General features: G+C 32.3%; 2 protein-coding genes across 2 annotated transcripts in view; both read left to right on the forward strand.

Annotated features, from left to right (window-relative positions):
* The first annotated feature begins 4,620 nt into the window (after positions 1-4,620).
* The window catches only part of LOC127841575 (uncharacterized), a 46,946-nt gene continuing 29,297 nt past the window's right edge, over positions 4,621-22,269 (forward strand). Inside the window, exon 1 of the mRNA XM_052370498.1 lies at positions 4,621-4,659. The gene's annotated coding sequence lies outside the window, so the exon portion shown is untranslated. The remainder of the gene's footprint in view (positions 4,660-22,269) is intronic.
* On the forward strand, positions 16,494-18,526 carry LOC127841576 (uncharacterized). Its single transcript, XM_052370499.1, has 3 exons — positions 16,494-16,896; positions 17,213-17,269; positions 17,679-18,526. The coding sequence occupies exons 1-3, from the start codon at positions 16,521-16,523 to the stop codon at positions 17,747-17,749; spliced, it is 504 nt and encodes a 167-aa protein (XP_052226459.1). The 5' UTR covers positions 16,494-16,520; the 3' UTR covers positions 17,750-18,526.

Raw genomic sequence — 22,269 nt, forward strand, 5'->3', positions numbered from 1 at the left:
GTGCGATTGTTAATATTTCTCTATATCTGCATACATTTAATTAAATTATCAATCGGACGTCATCTGTCAAAACAATTTAGTGTATGTCGATAACTAGATCTATATTGAGTTAAAGTTAACACAGTTAAATCCCGTAGATTATTTCGGAAACGAGACTTGCTTTAAACGTCTGTCATGTCGCCAAAATTGTTGCTCAATAATTTAAAGAAAATAAATGTAGTATTAGATACACATTTTACAACATGTACATGATTCTAGGCTTGTTATTCTTTAGCAAGGCAACCAAAATTCTAAAGATGGCTGCCAGTGCAGCAACCATCTGCGAAAAAAGAGAGACATATTGTTGTTGCTTTGTCTAAGTTATCTCTATAACATTAATATGAGGATAAACAGTGCACCCACATCTCAACCTGTGCTTTGCGACACACTCTTCATAAATTTGAATGGGTTGTGTGCATTTCAAACTTGCGGTATAAAAAGCTATAACATAATTTTGAAAACTAAGATTATGCAATAGCGAACAACTTCAGTGCCTTCAGCGATTTGATATAATGTTTTATTTGACCGTACGATTATTAAACCTTTAACATAACATATTTTTATAAATCTTAAACTTGTAAAAATTCCAAAGTATGTATGTTATGTTCAAATACCCGTTATAAAATAAAAATGGAGCTTGCACTCTGGTATATATTGTTGGGACGCATTGGCCATGGCATGTATTACTAGTATGTATTTGTCTATTGTTGAATATCGTGTACCTTAAACATGATGAACGGGAGGGCTTGTGCGCTTGATATTTCGTTTATGTTAATACACCCAATATTTATAAGACCCATGGCGAACGCCTCATAAGTTTAAATTGTACTTGTGAAATCTGATACGGCTTTGGAAAATCCCGGTCTGTTGCAATCGATACCCCTGCAAAGCTTGTTTTTGTATATAATAAAATAGGTTTGCAAGTACGTCCTTTTATTTTGGGCTTGCTTCTTAAGATTTTGTGAAATGGGAAGAACATATTTGCAATGCCAATTATTTTCAATGAATAACTTAAGTCGGGCAGACATAGCTGATATCTTATTAACTACTTTTATGTATAAAACGTCCGTGTGTAACGCAAATGCTTGATATATATTTGTTATTCAAATTTTCGGAACTGGACATACCGATCGTTAAACTGATACTAGATTTGCACACTCTTAAATAAAGAAAAGAAAATGCCCTACAAGCTGGCCATTATTTACGTTATTGATAATACACTTAAAGTTTTTAGATGTGTATTTATATTCTTTTCCTACGAGACATGGTTTACTGGGATATACACGTAATAGGATGAGTTATTTTATTAAGTGCGATCAGTTATCATTTTCTGTTTGAAACAAGCATCATAAAATCGATTAATTGTATAATAGAAACACATAACATATTTTTATTATATATATTTATAGTTTTGAATTCATGTTGCATTTTATTATGTTTGTTTTTTTAATAAAAAAAGTGTATATCCTATGTACTGCAAATGACATTAAGTCTCGTCTTATTATCTACCATGTTGCACTTTATATAATCGTCTTTTCCATAAACTCATTATAAGTATTATGGATATGTGAATAATAAAGCACAAAAATATAGTACCACATATAAATGGGGGACACACCTTCATATATTGGCAATACACCTCATTCGTTTTCTTATTTCATTCAAAAGTGTAAGCTCCCTTTAACAGGCCTACTTTTATTCCCGCATCATATTACAAGCTTTATGTTTACAGCACACAGCGGTAACATGTTACGAAACTGAAACTAAATTGCATGTGAAAACCCTCTTAAAAATGCAATAATTTATGTCAAGGCCTCAATTTCATTGTGGAAAAGTATACCGTACTTAAGCATGGCTTACGTGCATGTTAGCGCTGAAAACATGACAGTGCGCCGTTAGTTTTCAAACAAACATTTGAATACGTATTGTATCTTTGCAATCTGATACAACGCCCGGGAATGGCGGTCTGATAAAATCAATATCCCAGCCAAGCCTGCTCTACATTAATATATTTTGCATACCATCAGGCTGAATATAGTTTCTTAATTGTCCATGACAACAGGAAGATAAGTATCGAATGTGTAGAATTTCCAACGACTAACCAAGAGAGTATTAACACTTAAAAACAATTAAACAGGTGCATGCCATGGTGGTCTGATGTGTCATTATGCAAGGATATTTAATACGTGTTTCTTCCGATCATATTATTTTCCTGCCATTGTAAATGTTTTGCAATATGCATTGTATTATACATCAAGCCTTTTCAGACAACTATTTGTATGATCAAGAATAAGGAACATTCATGAACAACACGCTTTACATTGTAGTTAAGATCTTTAATCCTGTTACGTGCAAACGCCTATGCGCCATAGTGTGGTTTTCAGTAGTTATGTGAATCACATTATATTACATGTTAACTTGTATAAACAGCCATTGTATTTAAGTAGGTCATGGTTGAATTGATTGCTGAATAATTGCTTGGAGAGGCTTCTTAAGTTACAGGCGCGATTATGTAAATTGATTATTTAAGTCTAAAATAGTGTTCAGGTGATCATTTTCGTCGTAATTTTAAAGCTTTTTGGTAATGCGATCATTTTAAGTGTGGCAGTTAGAGCAGGTATAAATACCAAATATTTCAATGCATATTTTGCCAAAAATCATGATAAAGGTTTACCACTGAAAACTTCACGTATAATTGCCTTCGATACGTATATGTAAGGCAAACGTATAATGGTGTTACGATATCAACCTTTTGGAAGGAACACGCAAGGAATTTTGTAAGAATAATGTAATGACAGTGTTCTTATTTTCTTAACGTAATGTTCAACACATGAATTTGCGGGGTACTGAATTCGCGCTATTTCGATTGCCAATGTGCTTCTGCGGTCTTTATCTTTAATACCCAGTCCATGTGAAGAAAAGCTACTTATTTTTAATCAGAACACTCGTTTAACCCTTTCCCTATCAGCAAAGTGGAAATGGCTATGTGCAAACAGCATAAAACCAGAACAGCCTGCGAGTAACTCGCAGTCTGTTCAGGTTTAATGCTGTTTGCTGCTCATCAGTATCTAATGTTTGTAGATGAACGCTTAAGAACTTGAATCGAGTAAGAAAGGTCTTAAATTAAATATAACTTTCCAAGGGACTTCAAATGCGTGAAAATACGTATCTAAGTGGTAAAGGGTTAAATTGAAGCCTATTATGCTTGTTCGATGTACATGTATACACGTCAGTTCTAATGTTTAGCGGTCCACTTCTACATCTATGTTCAAATGCGGTCGTGATATTGAACATAATCAGCATCATCATCATCAGCAGCAGCAGCAGCATCGGCGGCGGTGGCGGGGCGGCGGCGGCGTCGTTGTCATTTTCATCACCATCATCATCATCATTTGCATATGATACTTCACGTGTCTGAGATATATGTGGTTCCATTAGCTGAAATACAATACTGTTCTGTGAACAGCAGTATTTGGCATACGTACGTGTTTTTTTATGCCCCCCGAAGAGTGGCATGAAGTTTTTGAACTGTCCGTCAAGCCGTCCGTCTGTCTGTCTGTCTGTCCGTCAGTCCGTCCGTCCGTCCGAACACTTTATCATTGGTCATAACTTTTGCAATATTGAAGATAGAAACTTGATATTTGGCATGCATGTGTATCTAATGGAGCTGCACATTTTGTGTGGTCAAAGGTCAAGGTCATCCTTCAAGGTCAAAGATCAAGTATAAGGCTTCAAAGCGGCGCAGAAGGGGGCATTGTGTTTTTGACAAACACCTCTCTTGTTAGTTGTTCGCTTGCGAACAATTAAGATTAAGAGCTAGTTTTGCAAGTCGGTCTGCTCTTAACTACCCTAAGAACGATGACCACCGCATCTGCTTGTGCACACTGATTAGCCTGTTTATGCTTCACCACTGGTACACTGCAGACAGTGAGTGTGTGTATGTAATCAATAGTGTTTAACAGCCTGTGCGACGACATTGGCCAGTTTGTCATTGAAATCTGTACATATTGGCTGCGTTCAGGGAAAACGGGGCCTTATGTATGTCCAATAAGTGGTGTCCTGTGCACACTGATTAGCCAGTGCAGTTCGCACAAGCTAATCAAGGACGACACTTTCTGATTCTATGGTGTTTTTCGTTTAAAGACAGTCTCTGGTACTGGGTTGACAATTTATGCATATGCATTAAGCCCTGTTTTCCCAAGAAGCTGCAGTCAGTATACAATACACTAATTGTTTCAGTAATGAAGGAACTGAAACAGCGTAACGGTAACGATACAGTGTGTTTAAATTATATTTCATTTAGAGGAATTGTCCGAACGTAGTTAATCTACATTTAATAAACATCATGATTTCGGAACTTGTAATCAGTTTCTATCCCAGGTAAATTATAGTTTATAAGATTGTTCGCCGGGTGACTCAGCGTCATATCACCAACATGCCGAGGCGTGCCGCGGCGTGTCTCGGCGAACAGACACGGCGACTCGGCGACCAGATGGTCGATGCCGAGTCGACTCCGCGAACAATTGATGTCGTCAAACTCCGCGGATCGCGGAATTTGTTGGTTTTGCGTGAGCTGTACTGTATTTCCGTAACAAATTGTGTAATTCAAAGGATTTAAAGGTAGGTTCTTGATACTTGTTTAATTATATCCACTTTATTTTAAGTTAGACCAGACTAAACAATATCAGTTGTTATTAAACTTTAAATTAGTACTTTTTAGTTCGTTACTGACCTATTCATGTAAACACTAAACGGCGGTAATAAACGAAGGCGCACTGTCTTGCTCGTAAACCATACACATAATCTTTATTGTGTAGTGAAAATAAAGTAAAGTAATATGAATACTTGTATCTTTTTGTTTGTTTTTTTTTATTAAAAAGTATGATAAATCTACGCTTTTGGTGAACACATCAGACACATATGTCCTACTTAATTCGCAACAATGTTTAAATGGTCTGTTCTTATGTACACTCCCGTTCATCGTAAATTTGTTAGCCTTTTGTCTTTCTCTATTAACAAAACTACACAAATATAAATATTAAAAAGCACATCATGGACACTTTCAATAAAAAAACTGTGTAATCTTGATTAAAGTGTATACAAATATTTTTTTACAAATACAAATTATAAATTAATATAATTGGATGTATAATTGATCGCAAAACCTACAATTAGTTTTGTCTCACCGCACAAGTGCCAGCGTCTCTTTCAATGGTACCAACGTTTGCAAACGTGAATTTGTCGTACCAAGGCTAAAATTTAGAAATGTATATGTTACATAAATATATTAAACATTTCATATGCAAACACAATTATAATTAACTGCTTACACGTATGAATAATATGCAGAACATAATGTGAAAACGAAAGCAATCGGGTCCAAAATAATGTATATTTATCGGTACATATTGCTCACCTACGTTTTGATATTCAGAGTACCATAGTTTCATTTTGAATAGTTCTATTGTGCATACGTATGTTTGAAAATCAAAAAATTAAAAGTTCATACTCTACTTAAATCGAAAGAAATGATTAGTTTAGATAGTACATACACAGATCATAGCTAATTACTCACCAAAAACTTGGAATTTAAAACTCGTGTTTAATGATGTAAATGAAAGGATGAATTTTGACTTGGGCAAATGAATTGACATGTTCATACTTTTAATGTTATTTAATATAATTATTTCCAACACTTCATTATATGAGAGAAAGTAAATAACTGCATATAATTCTGAACATTAGTTCAAGTTATTTTATAATCGTCAATTGAAATATTTTGGACACACGGCTTGTTTGATTACCTAAAATTAATAGAAGCTTTAAATGACCTTTGATAGTTTGTGACCTTTTAACGATAATAAGTCATATGACAAAAGCACACGACCAATACAAAGAAACATATATTAATCATGGCCATCGCATGGTAAAAAACAATGCCGACCGTACCATTACAGGTTTAAACCGGTTTCATTCGCGCCATACCAAATTCAGATATTCACCCCAAGCGTTACATCCCTTGAACGGTTTATACAAAACATAGCACTGAAAGATAACAAGAGGTATTTGGAAAAGAGTACATGCATTAAGGGGGTAAAACTTGTGTGCCTACTGAGACTAGTAATCGCACAATCATCTGCAATAAACCTCAAACAAGTAGCTTTCGTGATTGAGATATCATATCAGGACGCAAACACGTATCAGCTATAAACATAACACAAAGTCGTAAATACACCGATACTTGATTATTAACACGTATTTTGTTACCGCCATGTTGACTTGCTTTTGCAATCGTGTTAAAGACGTTGCTACTTGTTAAAAAAAAAACGAGAAACTTAATTGTAATGTTCGTTGAAGGGTTATAAGAACAAATGGTATGACATATTGTTAATATAAAATTGAGGTATTTTAATGAGTAAATGTATCAAAGTGTTTACCGTTTTCAAACAGTTGTTTAATTTGCAATAACACTATTAATATTGCTGAATATTAATTGAGAACTATTTTTAAGCATGTTTATTTATGCTCAAACTTAATAACTGTTGTCACGTAACTGCGCCAAATTAACTGCATGCAATTGGACAGTCAGAACAATGTATACAAAACGGGCAGATATCCTTAATAGGAAAATATAGCAAATTCGGTTTCTAGTAACATGACTTCTTTGTGATTAAAAAAATCATTTTTGTATTATGCTACTGGTATATAACAATTTCAAAATCGTGTCGATCTCAATGCACACATATTGCCAATTCTGCTAATATTACTAATAAATGGCATAATACAAGTTTTATATGAAAATTGAAACGGTTTATGACTGTAATCAATATAGTTCATGCAATTGCAATTGTCGTCTTTGAAGGAGTTCAAACAATGCATTGCTTTGTGTGTTTTGTATTAAAATGTCCTTATTGTTCACACAAAGTTCGAGAATATATTTCTACAAAGTCAATAAATTGGGTATTTATTTACATTTTAGAACCAGATTATAGCACTTAATGTTGTACTGTCCAGTTACTGGCGGCTGTCGCATTTGATGTTAATTCGTCATATTCCAATCATGCTCCAGAACTGTGATATTGCTAACATGTGCATGAAGTTTATGAGATTATTGTGCGACACACATTTTTGATTTATATACTCGATGCGGAGTTCTATCGATGCCAAGTTTCAATGTTCCCATCACATTCTTCTCCCAACGTATTATCTTAGAATAAGAGAATCAAAAACAACGAGTAAATACACGCGGAAAAAAGTGAGATGCCATGTCAATTGTAGTCACAATCCAGCGTTTGGTGTTGATGAATGCCAGAAACAGGAAATGTTTTACAGGGATGATTAAGTGCTTTTGAAATAATGTTCTGCCGCACACATTTCAATATGGTCAGTGTTTAAATATCACAACGGTGAGTAAAATATTGCTGGTTTCAATGTTTTTTTCATATCAGTTATGTAATTTAAAGTGTTATTTATTAACGTATTTATTTATGTTTTATTGTGTTTATTCATAGCGTTTATTTATGTATTTATTTATCATTAAATTATAGATGTATCATTATATTATTTAATAATTCGATTTATTACGGAAGAATATTGTGACCGGCAAATGATTATTACCGGTAAAAGCCATACTATATCAATTATTTGATGTATATATAATTTGTTTCAAATTTATTATCTTGCACTTACTCATGATGTTTATATAAAAACGACGTACATAACACGTGTAAAGTACACATAAACATTTTAATGAAATAATATGTAAATTCCCTTCATTTTGTTTATTTATTGATTGAACATCAATCAATCAAGGAATTCGTATGCATAACATTATAACCAAATATTAAGCAAATGTGTGTAATATTCGATTATTTTATACGACCTAAACATTTAGAAATCAGAAAAAATAAGAACAGAAAGAGTTGGGAAACCACATTTGCATTTTTTACAAGCTATATATAATAAAGTATTTCACAATATTATGAAATCCATAAAGCTAGTCGCAGCGAGGTATGTTGTATACATAATTTTATACTTCTTGATACGCATTTCGTTCACTAAATCCATAAAAGCTAGTCGCAGCGAGGTATGTTGTATATACACTTCGTCGTACACATTTCGTTAACTAATATATTGTTAATAAAGAAACAGTAATTTATTTCTTTATACAACTTACTTAGGATTTTTTTTAATAAGCTGTTTTTTATTAGCATTATATTTTATCTTTATTATAACGTAATATATAGATTACAAATTTATAATCAATATATAAAAATTAATTTTTATCTGTATTAACATTGACAAAATAAAAAAGGAGATTTCAGCGGTTAAAGCAGGTTAAATATGTTTCCACTACAACATGGTTCTTATAAATGCCCAGCGACAATTTATCCAGCAATAAGTCACAAGACAAAATCACACAACCAATGCAGACACATAACTAAATATTGTACAAAGCGATGTTAATGAAATATCAAACGTATCATTAGAGGTTTAAATTTGTTTTATTGGCGCAATATTTAACACTTAAATGAAGTACATATATTCACTCAAGTAAACAAAGTTCAATAATAAAGGCCCGGAAAGCAGTCATAAATATATCATAAGTGCTTAGGTATTTTATATATATGAGATAAACTCCATGGAACGATCAAACACAATTAGGGCTTGATCCTGTTTAACGCGACTACACCTGTATTTCGTATTGGTGGAGAAATGTATGTATACCGATCATCATCAAACTGCTGAGTGGTCAATGCCTTCTGGGAGATTACATATTACGAAATAATCCAAAGTCACTTGACCAACTCTGATGAATGTAAGCTTGCATAACAATCATTGAATGGTATATACACAAACATACAATTGAAACATAACATTGTATCTGGAAAAGAACAATAATAAGTTTATTAAACGTGTTAATTTTGATAATTGAGACTATTAATCACACGACCCTCTTCAATATGGTGCGACAAAGCAGTTTAACTATCATATCGGAATGCGTAGAGATATCAAATTTAAAGCTCCCAAGTACATCAACGATACTTGAAACTACAAAGGTACATTGTAACCACCATGTTTACCTCCTTGCGCAACTGAGTCTAACACGATGCGACATGTTGCAAATGTTAACAAAACCCTTAAGGTTAATTGTTGTTGAAGGATTACTAGCACCCACGTCACGTCATCTGGTTATTGTAATTGATGTTATTGAATAACCAAATATTTGAAAGCGTATAAACCATTTAAATCTGCAATACGTATTCGGAGTATGTATATAATATGTGTCACTTGTATTTGATTACATATGTATTACATAAATGACTTAAGTAATAGTGCAAGACAACTATGAGTTGATTTATTTTTAAACTTGTTAAGTAACTGACGTAATGTTTTTACACCAAACTCAATTCATGCGATTTGCTAGTAATTAAACTGTATTAAAACCCTTCACAATGTATTTGATAGAAAATACACGACTTTGGTTTCTTATAACACGACATCTATATCAAATGAGTGTATACTAGTATATACAATTGTCAACATTATGTCGATTTCAATTTATTCAAGAGTGGGTGTGCATTAAAGTTGAATTTTAAAATTTGACATTACATAACCCTTGTGTATATCATGGTTATTTACTTATAATGGTTTTAGCAAGTTAATATTTAATAAGTACACATGCATCGTTTCACAATTATAGTATGACATGGAAAACGATGTCTGAGTGCAATTCCGATAACACCATTTGGAGTGTTATCCGTCACACAATATGTTAATTGTTGTATTTTATAATCAAAAAATGATATTGTTTGTTAAAAATAAGATGAGTCTTTAATTACATTTTAGAACCATGTCACTCTTAGCCATGTTGGAACTTAATATTGGTATGCGATGTAGCAGTTTCCAGTTGCTGAAATTATTTCAAATTATGTCAAATCCCAATCATAAAATAGAACTCGGCGGATACTGCCATATTTGCATGGAGTACAGGTGATTGTAAAAGTGCTACACGCCCTTTGGATGTGCATATGGAATTTGATGCTCTATCACAACCATTTTTCAATATTCCCCGACATTCGTTTCTCTCCTGATTAACCTCGATTTTGATAACAACACAAATCGAACCGACGCGTGCGGATTAAATGCCAGGTGGAAAAGTGAAACGCTATGCATAATAAGTCACGATTAAACATTCCGTACCGTGTACTGCCAACCAATAATGATATATGTTTTAAATGGAATATGATGTGCTCTTGAAACAATGTTATTCCACACAAATTTAATGTGATCTATGGATACATATGTCAACCGTAAGTAGCACAATCTAGATAATTTTCAAACTTTCTTTTTATATAAAATTGTTTACATTTTATATTGTTTTAATTACTTAATTTATTTATTTATTTATTTTTTTTTTCACGTATTTAATAATGGACGAGTGCAGTAAACCCCAATGATAATTAACATCCATGAATTGCAAAGATATGGATCTAAAATTTAGATACATCTCTAATTTGTTATTACTATACATATCTTATAATTGATTATCCTAAACTATAAGTTAACCAAGCGTTAAATGTGTAGTTGCATGAACATATATTGGCCAATTTCTTTTCTTAAATCTTAAAACTATGCACATTTTAAAACTTAAAGGTTTTTGTTATAATCAATTATAAATCGGCTAATCAAGAAATTGAATATTCCTAAAACTTCAACTGATCATTTAACAAAGGTATTTACAACTCGATTATATTTCTTAAGCTTAAAATAATTTATATTAAAAATATGTAATTATGCTTTTGATTCATGTTCATTCATGTGCGATAACTTATGTACTTTTTTCATTAAAATATTATTAATTTTATATTTTCTAATACTTCGACATCTTTTTTCTTTCAAACAAAAATAAAGTATATTGTAAAAAAATTATTTGCTCATCAAAATTGATTTATTTAAACTTTAAATAATTTATAAAAAAATAAGAAAAATGGCAAGTTGTTTGAATAAAATAAGAATATATGTAAATCCAATGCAATTCTGTCGAGAAATGTATTTAACAAGTTTTTGATTATATATAATTTATAAATATAAATAGATGATATTTGTTGGGTTCGGTGGATTATCGATTTTAATTCACGAGCGATCATAGAAAATAATATATTCAGGAGTGGCGTAGTTCCTTTCTACAATGAGTCACTTACAAACACATGTAAATAAAAACTTACCTAAAGAATTGTTATAACAATTAACACGTTATGCTAGAAAATTTGAATACAATTTAATTGCAATTTATTTGTGCAATATTAAACTATGCACAATAATAACACCAGCCTTAGACGCGATGAAATTCCTTATTGTTTAAACGACTTGAAAAGTTAGAATCATATTACACAGCTCAGATAATCCTAAAGAATGTAAGTAAGACACCATATTACACGATAGTGTACAAAGACCAATTACATATTTATTAGTTATATGCACGCACTAAATTGTTTTGTTTTACATTCATCATACGTATTGTTATATTACGTACATCCACATTATTGACCCAAAAATCGATTCGCTATCGATGTTCACTTAGTAAGTTATGAGGAATGCTTTTAAAAGTTTAATATGCGTATTTTGTTTGTTAAACACAGTATGTGGCGTTGGGTTCAGATATTGAACCAATCAGTTATTTTTACAAGAAAATACACATTTTCGGCAAATCAATTTACATGAATAAATAAATGCAATCATCTATCGGACGATAACATCTGTATAATGTGTGTGAACATAAACAATACTATGAAGGTTTTTCAAGTTTTTGCAACAAATAAACTAGCATTAAAAGATACATTATTAACTAATGATGCCAAGTAAAGAACAAGAACTAACATACAAGTTTATTAAGTGAAACCGAGTTATATCCGTTCGATTGATAATACTGACTCAGTTTATAAACAACGTTGTAAGAATCTAATTTTGCATACTAACATGAGCGTTACCGTTTTACAACGTCACCATAGAATGATGAGAAATTCCGTGAAAGAGAGTTAAGGGACATGATTTTCCGAAACCAAAAACAAGGTTAATAATATTCTCGTAAATATTCTGTTTTGTAGTTCTTTTAATGTCTCCCAGTCTAATATATATATATATATATATATATATATATATATATATATATATATATATATATATATATATATATATTGTTTTTGCCCTGTCTGTTATTATGAAGGTTTGTTTGTTGGTTTGTTTGCGTAAAACTTTAACATTAGCCATAACATTTGCAAAAATGAAGATAGCAATTTAATATTTGGCATGCCTGTGTATCTCATGAAGCTGCACTTTTTTAGTGGTGTAAGATTAAAGTCAAGATCGCCCTTCAAAGTCAAAGGTCAAATATATGGGGGACATAGTGTTTCACAAACAAATCTTTTTTTATTTGGTTTGGTGTAAATTATTCAAATTGATAATGTAACAGCTCATCAATGATTATTTATTTAAACTGGTTGACATTAGGTCGAAATTCGTCATCCTTTCCTTCTAGGTGACCACATACGATCTTTAAAGAAATAGATGCAAGTGGTCTCTGGAAAGCCAGCGTTTACAATTTTGCCTATTGAGAACAAATGTGTGAACGACAACCTTGTCATTTTAACTTTTGTCGCCGTTTTGTTTTTTCGTTTCACCTGTTAACTATTATACCATTTAGAATAATCGTAAACCAATACATTATCTAGATTGTTACTCTACAAACCCATTTGACCTTTGCAAAGCATTTGCTTTAAACCGATAGGCGTATTTTCTTTCTTCCAATTAACCATTAACCACAATAGTGTCAGCATATGAAATCGATCTCTAGATATCGTGTAGAAAAGAGAAAAGAAAACTTCAACTTGAAGACAAGTCAACCATCAGAACAGAAATTTCATATAATTTGCTTCCAAGAGACGAAACATTAAGTGTTCGAATCACTTCCTCAATTGTTATCTCGTTTAATTAAATGTAAGGTTTTAGCTGGGATCCCAAATGTGTGTCAAGACGTTCCCGAGATACACATCTTGATAACTTGATCTTTTATATATACACACGGCTTGTAACGAGCTCGATTGAAGATAATTTACAGACGAGTCAACAACCACCTGTTTAGTGAACTGTATTCTTGTTTGAATTTGGGAAATTCACAACCAGCAGTCTTTCAGTTGTGTTTTGGTTTTTGCTTAACATAGAGGTTAGGAAAATATTTTTAGTTGATTTGATGTAAGTATATATATTGTTTTAAGTTTCAGTGCAATTATTGTTTACACCCGAAATAGCATTAAGCTTTTTAAGCAACGTTTCACTATCATAACTATCAATAGGACTGAATGTATATAATAATCAGGCATTTAACAATATACCACTCTCATTAACCAATCAATAGATTGATCAAGTTTAATTGACTTTGTGTATTCTTGTCAAGTTTGGAGGTTTCGAAAAGTCATGTGGACGCTAAACCTAATATACAATTTTATATCCGAATGCATATTGTATAATCTTCTATTCATGTTTACATTTATCTAGTGACTTTGATTTCTGAAACACACATATTTACATTCATCTAATGTAAATAAATAAATACAAATACACTTATGATATCCTTGATCTGTTCTGCATTAAATGGCATGCTGATGGCCAACATTTGCTTTCTTATTTATTGACGGGGAAGGTACATATTCTTGCACTGGTTGATGTTCATATGGACCGCTTTTAGTGTCATTCACTTATATTCAACCAATAGAGCTATTGTTTTTAGTTGCTGAAGTGTTCCGTTGAACAATGCAATCGAAGGATTGTTCATTCAACATGATTTAATATACAAAAAACGTCCGGAAAACACGACTTTAAATAATAAGTATCAGTGGTTGTTGCCAATGGTTTGATCATGTGACTTTAAATCATATGACATGATATGGACTACTTTCCGAGCCCAAACACATGGATGAATGGTATGTAACCGCCGCGCAAAAGATCTTCTTTCCATCATCGCGCAATAATACTCAGCGAAGCGACACATGGGGATAAAATGCTAGTATTGTTCAAGCATACCATCGACAATAGCAGTGTTTATTTATCTCTCGGAAGAGTAGTTTCGTAATAAAAGCGAATTGCGTATTGGACTAACCTAATTAACGGGTAAGATGTTTGTTAAACGCCAGTTCATCAAAGGGATTAAGTCTTTAATAAAAATTGAATTCAGTTTCGCCGTGTTTATTTAATAGCTTGTTAATAGATTGTCACGCGTAAACTATGTTTAACAAATATGTAATACTAATCTGTAATAAACCGTTGACAAGATACCTTTACCACGAAACTTCATGTTAATATCGCGTTAAACATATGGTGTTAAGGTTAATTACTTTTCACATGCAGTGTTTTAAACAGTTAGCACATTTAATTCAATGTAACTATTTTATTCGAGTCATGTGCTTGACTTTGATTTGATTTACCTTGTACAACTTAAATTCTCCTTTTAATATAGATGATTATAAAGTTGTATATAAATCACAATTTTCATTGTTTTTTAATAATAATAAAAATTATTGACAATCAATTGATGCTTATTATTAATATATTATAATTATTAATATAAAATATTATTAATAAATAATTTAATATAAATTGTTAATTTGTATTATTAGTATCACTTATTTATTGTTACTTATAAGTGTTTACTATTGTTTTATATTAATATTATTATTTATTTGTATCATTATTAATTATTATTTATTTGTATCATTATTAAGTATTATTTGAATTAATATTTTTCTATTATTTTAGTGATTATTAATAATAATGAATTATGAATTATTATTTTATATAAGTTTTTTCACTGAAACAAGTCAGGCTTATAAAGGTGTAAATATTTTAATCTCAATCATTGTATGACTACATAGTTCCTTTAGCTAAATAATAATGGTGGCAAGTAGAAATAAAAACACGAACCTTTTTAAATAGTATTTGAATTTAAACACTTAACAAAATTTCATAAACAAGCAAAATGTTGCATATAATTCTTGTGGGAAGTACAATTGTATATAGCAGACGATGAAACTAAATATGGAGATAAATTTTTGTTTTGAACAACATATTTAATAGCAAAACACCAACTATGACCATAAACAGAATTGTACTAGGAAAGTTAGTTTTCAATGCATTCGATGTTTAAAAAGGTTTTAGCCCTTACCGAACCTAACACGTATTCCAAAATTAAAATCATACCAATCGCGCGTCTTAAATGATCAGAATCAAATGTACATAGACAGAAAATGAAAACGAGAAGGCTTAAACGAGACAAATATATTGAAAACTACACCCATGATTTTAGTATTCTAGTGTCGTAAGTATTGGAAATCTATTAAAACGGTTAGGGATATGCTTGAAGTTATAAGTTTACAAATAAATATTTTGCATCCAAAAATACAGAACACTATCAGTTAAGCGATGTATCTTCCGAAACTTAAACATATTGGATGTAAAAAAGGGTCGTTAATATGTTTCATCCACATCAGAAGACATATCTATATTAATATGAAAGATAATAATCTTACTGAAATACGAGAATCAGAACCAGAATTTATATTAGTTGGTCTTGAATTTAGTCTAATGGTATTCGTTGAAGTGTCAACTAGAAGAACAATAAAAGTTGAGTCGTTATTGGGTCGACGCCGTTGTATTTTTGGATGAGTAGTAATTTCCAAAACAGTGAATCAACTTTCTTCGTTTGTTTATGATTGAGTATGTCTTAAATAAAAAAAATAATTGCCTGACACAGTATCTCCGTGTATGTATTTAAATCCCCATCTAAATGTATCCCAATCAATGATAACATTACGTTTGAGTACTTTCGGTTTAACCTTAGGATGTATTCATGTGTTATCGTTTAGCCTTGTCGTATTTACTATTGTGTATGAAGCATAACACGTTCATATGAACCTTAAACGATTAAAGGGTCGAGGTAGTATTCGTACATTTTCAAATTATTGAGTATTAAAATGAAAAATAAATTTCAATTTATCCAGCATTACTTTTTAATTTAAATTGCGAGATTGATGTATAAATCCCCTTAAATGTTAAATGAATAATTCTGGCCTGGGGAGAGGTTTGGAGCTGCTTAAAACGGGTTTCAACACCATATGATATGATTACTGATGTTTCTCTATCGCTTGCGCGGGATAAGGTTTATTGTATGTATATTTATACTTAATGTGGAAATAGACACGTTTAAAAGTGCAAATACAAACGCTAAGAAGCACTTCTTATGTCACTTAAAACACATTAAGTTCTTATACGTTTGCTTTAAACAACTATAATTATTCAACTATATTGATAAACGGGCATGACATTAGTAATAATTTTCTATTTACAGAGCATTTTACGACTTATACAGAAGGACAGTTCGCAATGTCTATCTTTATTTTCAGCTTTAGACGACACCATATAAGTAAAGCATGCCTCTACACAACGGGAAATTGAAATGCGACAGAGCGGAGATGATTGCTTTGTTTATATGTGCAATAGATTACCTACTTCAACATGCGGATGAGTCAAAGATCAAATACCTATCTAGCGTGCTGGCCGACATGTCCAGGAAAGTTCGTGATACACAAGACCAAAATGACAGGGATGCTCTCAGAAAATATTGTAAAGACACAATCAGACAACTTTGCTCGATATTTGATCATGCAAATACGGGGTATTTGGAGAAACAAATTAACTGCATCGAAGGACTGACCCCAATATCCCAACAACAGGAAGAGGTATTAAAACAGAGAGTAGAATCCTGGCGCCAAATCCTGCTATGCACAGCGGAGTCAAATCTTGAAAGTATGTATTGGAATAATTCGTTTCTCGTTTCTCTTTTTCATCACATGTGCGTATTAACATATATAAGTTAATTAAATTAAAATATATTCTCAGAAAAATCCGCTTTTGTGAATCGCCTTGCTTGTATTACAACAGTATGCTGCAAGCTACAATAGAGTATCAGTCTGATATTAAAGTGTGTATGCAATTGACTAAAAATAAATCTTGGATTGCTAATTAAATGAGTTTATGTGTGTTTTGTGCATACTCTGTGCGTGTTTACAATAATGTTATTTTATAAGGAACTGGCATGCATTTCGACATTGTATGATTTTAGGGGATATCCACGCAAGGCTGGTACAGATCCGTTCCATTCGTGGATATTTTTCGAGTGGTGAGTTGCAACATATACGAATATGCACGTTACCTATATTATACATCGCCGCGAAACGGAACGTCGGCTTTATGGATGCCCTTCTTATTTTCTTCTGTATTTTTCATTAAAAACGATATGCATAATGTATCAGTTAATTACTGGCTAAATACTTTAAGTTCAAATGGTTTAAGGTCCACTTGCGTTTCCGTTCCATATATCCTATAACCTTTGACAGATTTTAATTTGATAATGTACAGGTTGAGGTTGTACGTTTTCTGTCCATGAAGTATAACTTGTTTGTATTGTACAAATGAAAAAAAAATGTATCGTAATGTTAGGTACCGATAATCGTTAAATCAAAGGGCTCAGTTTAAAGCCCATTATATGAAATGTGGTTTGGATCATAAAAAAATGTTCTCCTTTCCAGCTCTCTGTGGGCGTCGCAATGAAACAAGATGTGTAACAGACATTCCACAGACATTTCATAACACATATTAGAAAACTACTGTGGCACGGATAGTTTATTTAATAAGTATTCATAACGGATTTAAACATAAGACAGAGGGGGTAATCACGTTATTATAAAGATGGCGACGTCCATGTCAAGGCAGTTATTTTTCGCCGTTTTATACCCTTTATTATTATGTTTTTAAATGACGCTCACGTTCCAGTCATATCAGTAAATATGTAGATATGGCTGAAACGTGAGCGTCATTTAAAAACAATAATAAAGGGTATAAAACGGCGAAAAATACCTGCCTCGGCATGGACGTCGCCATCTTGATAATAACGTGATTACCCCCTCTGTCTTATTTAAATCTGAATTGATACGGCTATCCGTGCCACAGTAGTTTTCTTATATGTGTTGTGTGCAATTGTTAAGCGCAATTTACTTGGAATGGTTGCGACGTGACAATATGAGGATACATACCACATAGTTGGGACAACATGTTCATATATGCATTCACATATGTATTGCTGTATGTATTTTTTACGTTTACATATTGTATATAGTTTTTTTTAGTTTAATCATATTACATGGTCGTTTGTTGGATTATAATTTCAATGACATTCACATTAAATACATGTATATAGTTTGCGGCATTTAAAGTTAAATGTTCTAATTCATGCCAATTCACAGTGAACATATTACGTATTTAATTAACTATATACTATGTTGTTTGTAAGTTTACATGTATGAAATGTATGAGTCTTTTAATGTACTGTGTGTGATTCGATTTCTTAAAGATGCATAATTAAAACATAGCATTTATATTTTCACTTGTTTCTTTGGTAATCCCATGATTCAAATCACCACGACCTTTCGAATATTGAATTCTCAAAATGTAACATTTACCGAATCGCGTCGGTATTTGTTAAGAAGATGTCGATGATATAATACGAAATGCATACAAACGTGGAGCATCTTTACGCTACTCACATTTTTGCTACCCCAAGTGCATTTAAAAAATACATGACACGTTAACGCATTCAGTGTATGGCGAAATACGTATCATATAAAGTCATATTGACAACAATATAGCTGGATATACTAGATGACACTGTCATGTATGTTTTTCTTTAACTGATACATTTCAATTGTATGTGTCCTATAAAATACTATATACAAAGATTTAAATTATAATTCTACTTAAATGTGTAGCCCAATGTCGAATTCCTCAGGCCGCCACCGAGCGCTTTTTGTGCGGCCACACAATCTAGATGTGCCATAAAATGTCTTTGGAAGGCACATTAGAATTTAGCAATTCAAATGTTTAATTTTCTTCAGACTGCATGTCTTATCATTTGCATCTTCAAATATTCGATTCTAAACAACTAAAATATATGCGACAAACAAGGGACCGCTTCCTTCATCGCAGCGTTCAATATCTACACACGTCACACGTCAATTAACCTCTAGCTGTTCATCACCCAATTCTCCTGGCTAGGCTTTCGCGCTTCTCTTGTAAATGCCCGCCTCCTGAAGAAATAACCACTAGCAATAAGAACCATGCAGCCCGGGCAACGTTTAAAGAAACGTTAATTCCCAAGCGCTGCAGGTTTGTAAGAATACCGTATCTTTTATCAGTTGTCGCGCGAGCAGCCGCAGGAAAAGTCACAAACTGCATTATTTGCCAGCTTGTATGTACTGGCAAACCGAGAGCCACCTAGCCAGGGACTCGGAAAATCACGAACATTTCCGAATGCATGCCGTACTCAACGGAGGTTGCCGATCATGCATTTCTCCTCAACAAACACAGAAACCAGCCGAATTCATAAAAACACTTGTATTCAATATATTCATTATGGCCTACAAATGCTTAAGCAGGCACTGGTAACAGGAATATCAACCTACTGTGTGAACTACAAGTGACATCTCTACATTGTTTACTTGGCAAATGAAAAACTAAGGGAGGTAAAAATAGTGCAACAGGAAAGAAGCAAGACCTACTTCGACCCAAATGTTTTCGTCACAGATTATTTATTTGTCCACCAAATTTGAACATTTCGAGACTACTACATCGCTTTCAAGATCAACAGGATCACTTCGTGTCTCATACAGTTGCTATATACGCAATTGCGCTGAAAGACAAAACATATTTAATTATTTGCATCACAATATCAAATATTTCGTTAACAGCAACGAGATCATGACATGATCAACAGTTTATATTATATCAGACAGTATAACAACATATTTGACACTCTATTTCATAGCAATTTATTCACAGGTTTGGATTGTTTTAGCATTTGTCATGCAATGCCTAAAATGATGCATTAAAAGTGGGATCTTTACAGGTCTGAAATACTTACAAGAACATTATATAGGATGTTAAAATTGGAGAAAATAAGTTTGAACCAATACTCGAACCGATGCCCCACGGATTTAAAGATTGTCGCTTTAACCTCTTTTTAATTCATACTTTTCTATTGCGTCATGAACTACATACTTTATAAACATTCCAGTTTTTGTCACAAAGTAACAACTCCTAAATTCAATCGTTTCTCGTTGATGTGCTAATGAATAACATGTTTTTTACCATAACACATACAATACATATCAGTTAGATTATATTTACAGGTCATGCTAAAACATAATGGTTTTGCTAAACAGCCTCAACGTCACTTTAAAGGTCATGTTCAAAAAAGCGATGTGAGAAGAATGACATGAAATTTGTGAATGTGTATGACTTTGATTAGAAAGCAACGAAAACCCGTTATCTGAAAATTCCAGGTAGGCGTCTGATTTGAAGCAGTGATTTGTTAAATTAATACCCTACATATGGTCTGGTCATAACTCTTTCAATACCCCATATAAATGATAAAGGGTGAGGCATTTTTACTATTTCAATATTTTTTAATTCAATACTTAGTTCTGATAAGTATGTGTGACGTGTCATAGTATGCTATTTATCTTTACTTGCTTTTGATAATATTTTATGATAAACAGTATAATGACGATAAAAACCAATAATTCAAATTATTTTGAAATAAGAAAGCATACCATTTAATTGGTAATTTCTTGTCAGGCTAGTGAGCAAATTGAGGTAAATCCTTGTAAATTTTGTATAGTTCATCGCTAAGCATAAACAAACAGATACATATGTTACTATCAATAACTGAAAATCAATCTTCATTTTAGAAAAAATCCATTGTGTTATATTGAACACTAACTAACGCTTTTCGTTGTCAGCAAATATATATGTTAATGACACGCTAGTTGTTCTTTCGAGTTTATTAGGATAAGACAAAAAGGTCTTATATCATTCCGTATGTTGGTCTATATTTGTTTGACAGTAATAAATAAATGCAAGTTTAGTCAACTAATTGCCATCATATAGTTACAAACCCTATTAGTATGTATTGTCTTAAAGCGAGAATGGCTGTGTTCCATTTAGGAAGATAATCATAATTGTCGCGAGTATTATTGTTTAAAATAACTGTTCACACTGGGGGTTAGTATAATAATTTAATCAATACAACAACCAAAAGTTCCAGATATAATTTATCTTACCACATTTCAGTGCTTTGCAAATAAGTATAGTAGATCATAATTAAGACCTTAAAAGGTGTGACATTCGTTCACTCTAATAGCAATCTTTCACGTCGGCTAAATAGTAAAACCACAGTAATAACGTATTGTGTTACACGTTGCAATTGAACAGAAATGGGTGTGTTAAACTCTGATTACAATCGTTCAAGTCGGCTAAATGGAGAATGCACAGCAATTTCAAACAGAAGTTGAAGAGGTTGTGCCGTAGTACGATTGCGACGCATCTCATATAAATATCTCCATAGTATCATAGTTTTGAATATGACCGTTCACTGATTATCGAAACAAAAAGCGTTCAGCCCATTAAATTCTTATGAGCTCGCTCTATTGTTGTTCATGAAATTAGATAATCGTTTCTATAAATTCAACTTCACTTATCTAACATCGACTCTGGACAGATTTGCATTGTCTGTATGCAGTTAGAATGTTATACTAACTTGAAGTAGTGAAACAGTATATCGCCATTTTTCACAACAGTATGATCATCTTAACAACAATGACTTTTATTGGAAGTTAAAACGGCATTATAATCAACTTCTGGAAGTCAATAAGTTTCAAGCTGGCGTCTATCAGCACGGGATTATCAACAAAGCTATGTATCTCCTGCACCAATAGCGTTAAGTAGCTTTGATGATTCTCCCGCGTTAATAGTTAATAATACTTCAGTGCAAAAACGAAGAACAAATCACTTTAAAATAACGATTTATAAACATGTGTAGGCTTTGTTATTAATACCTAATTCTTTTTTAAACGTATTCAACGATCATTGAAACCATTTCAACAACGCAAAACACATTACATTCAGATTATGTCAATAGTATACGAATACTTGAATATGCTTAGTCATAAAAATGTTTAACCGCAATGCAACAATTACAGAAAATTGCACATATTTTGTTGTGTGACACTTAATGTATTTGCAAACATGAGATAAGATAATTGACAAAAACCTTATTCTAAAGCA

This window comes from Dreissena polymorpha, chromosome 8, assembly GCF_020536995.1.
Source record: "Dreissena polymorpha isolate Duluth1 chromosome 8, UMN_Dpol_1.0, whole genome shotgun sequence".
In the NCBI taxonomy this organism is placed as follows: Eukaryota; Metazoa; Mollusca; class Bivalvia; order Myida; family Dreissenidae; genus Dreissena; species Dreissena polymorpha.

Coding starts and splice junctions, on each gene's coding strand:
- LOC127841576 (XM_052370499.1), top strand. CDS start 16,521: ATGCCTCTACACAACGGGAAATTGAAATGCGACAGAGCGGAGATGATT. Junction 16,897..17,212: donor AGCGGAGTCAAATCTTGAAA/GTATGTATTGGA, acceptor GTATGATTTTAG/GGGATATCCACGCAAGGCTG. Junction 17,270..17,678: donor TCGTGGATATTTTTCGAGTG/GTGAGTTGCAAC, acceptor TCTCCTTTCCAG/CTCTCTGTGGGCGTCGCAAT.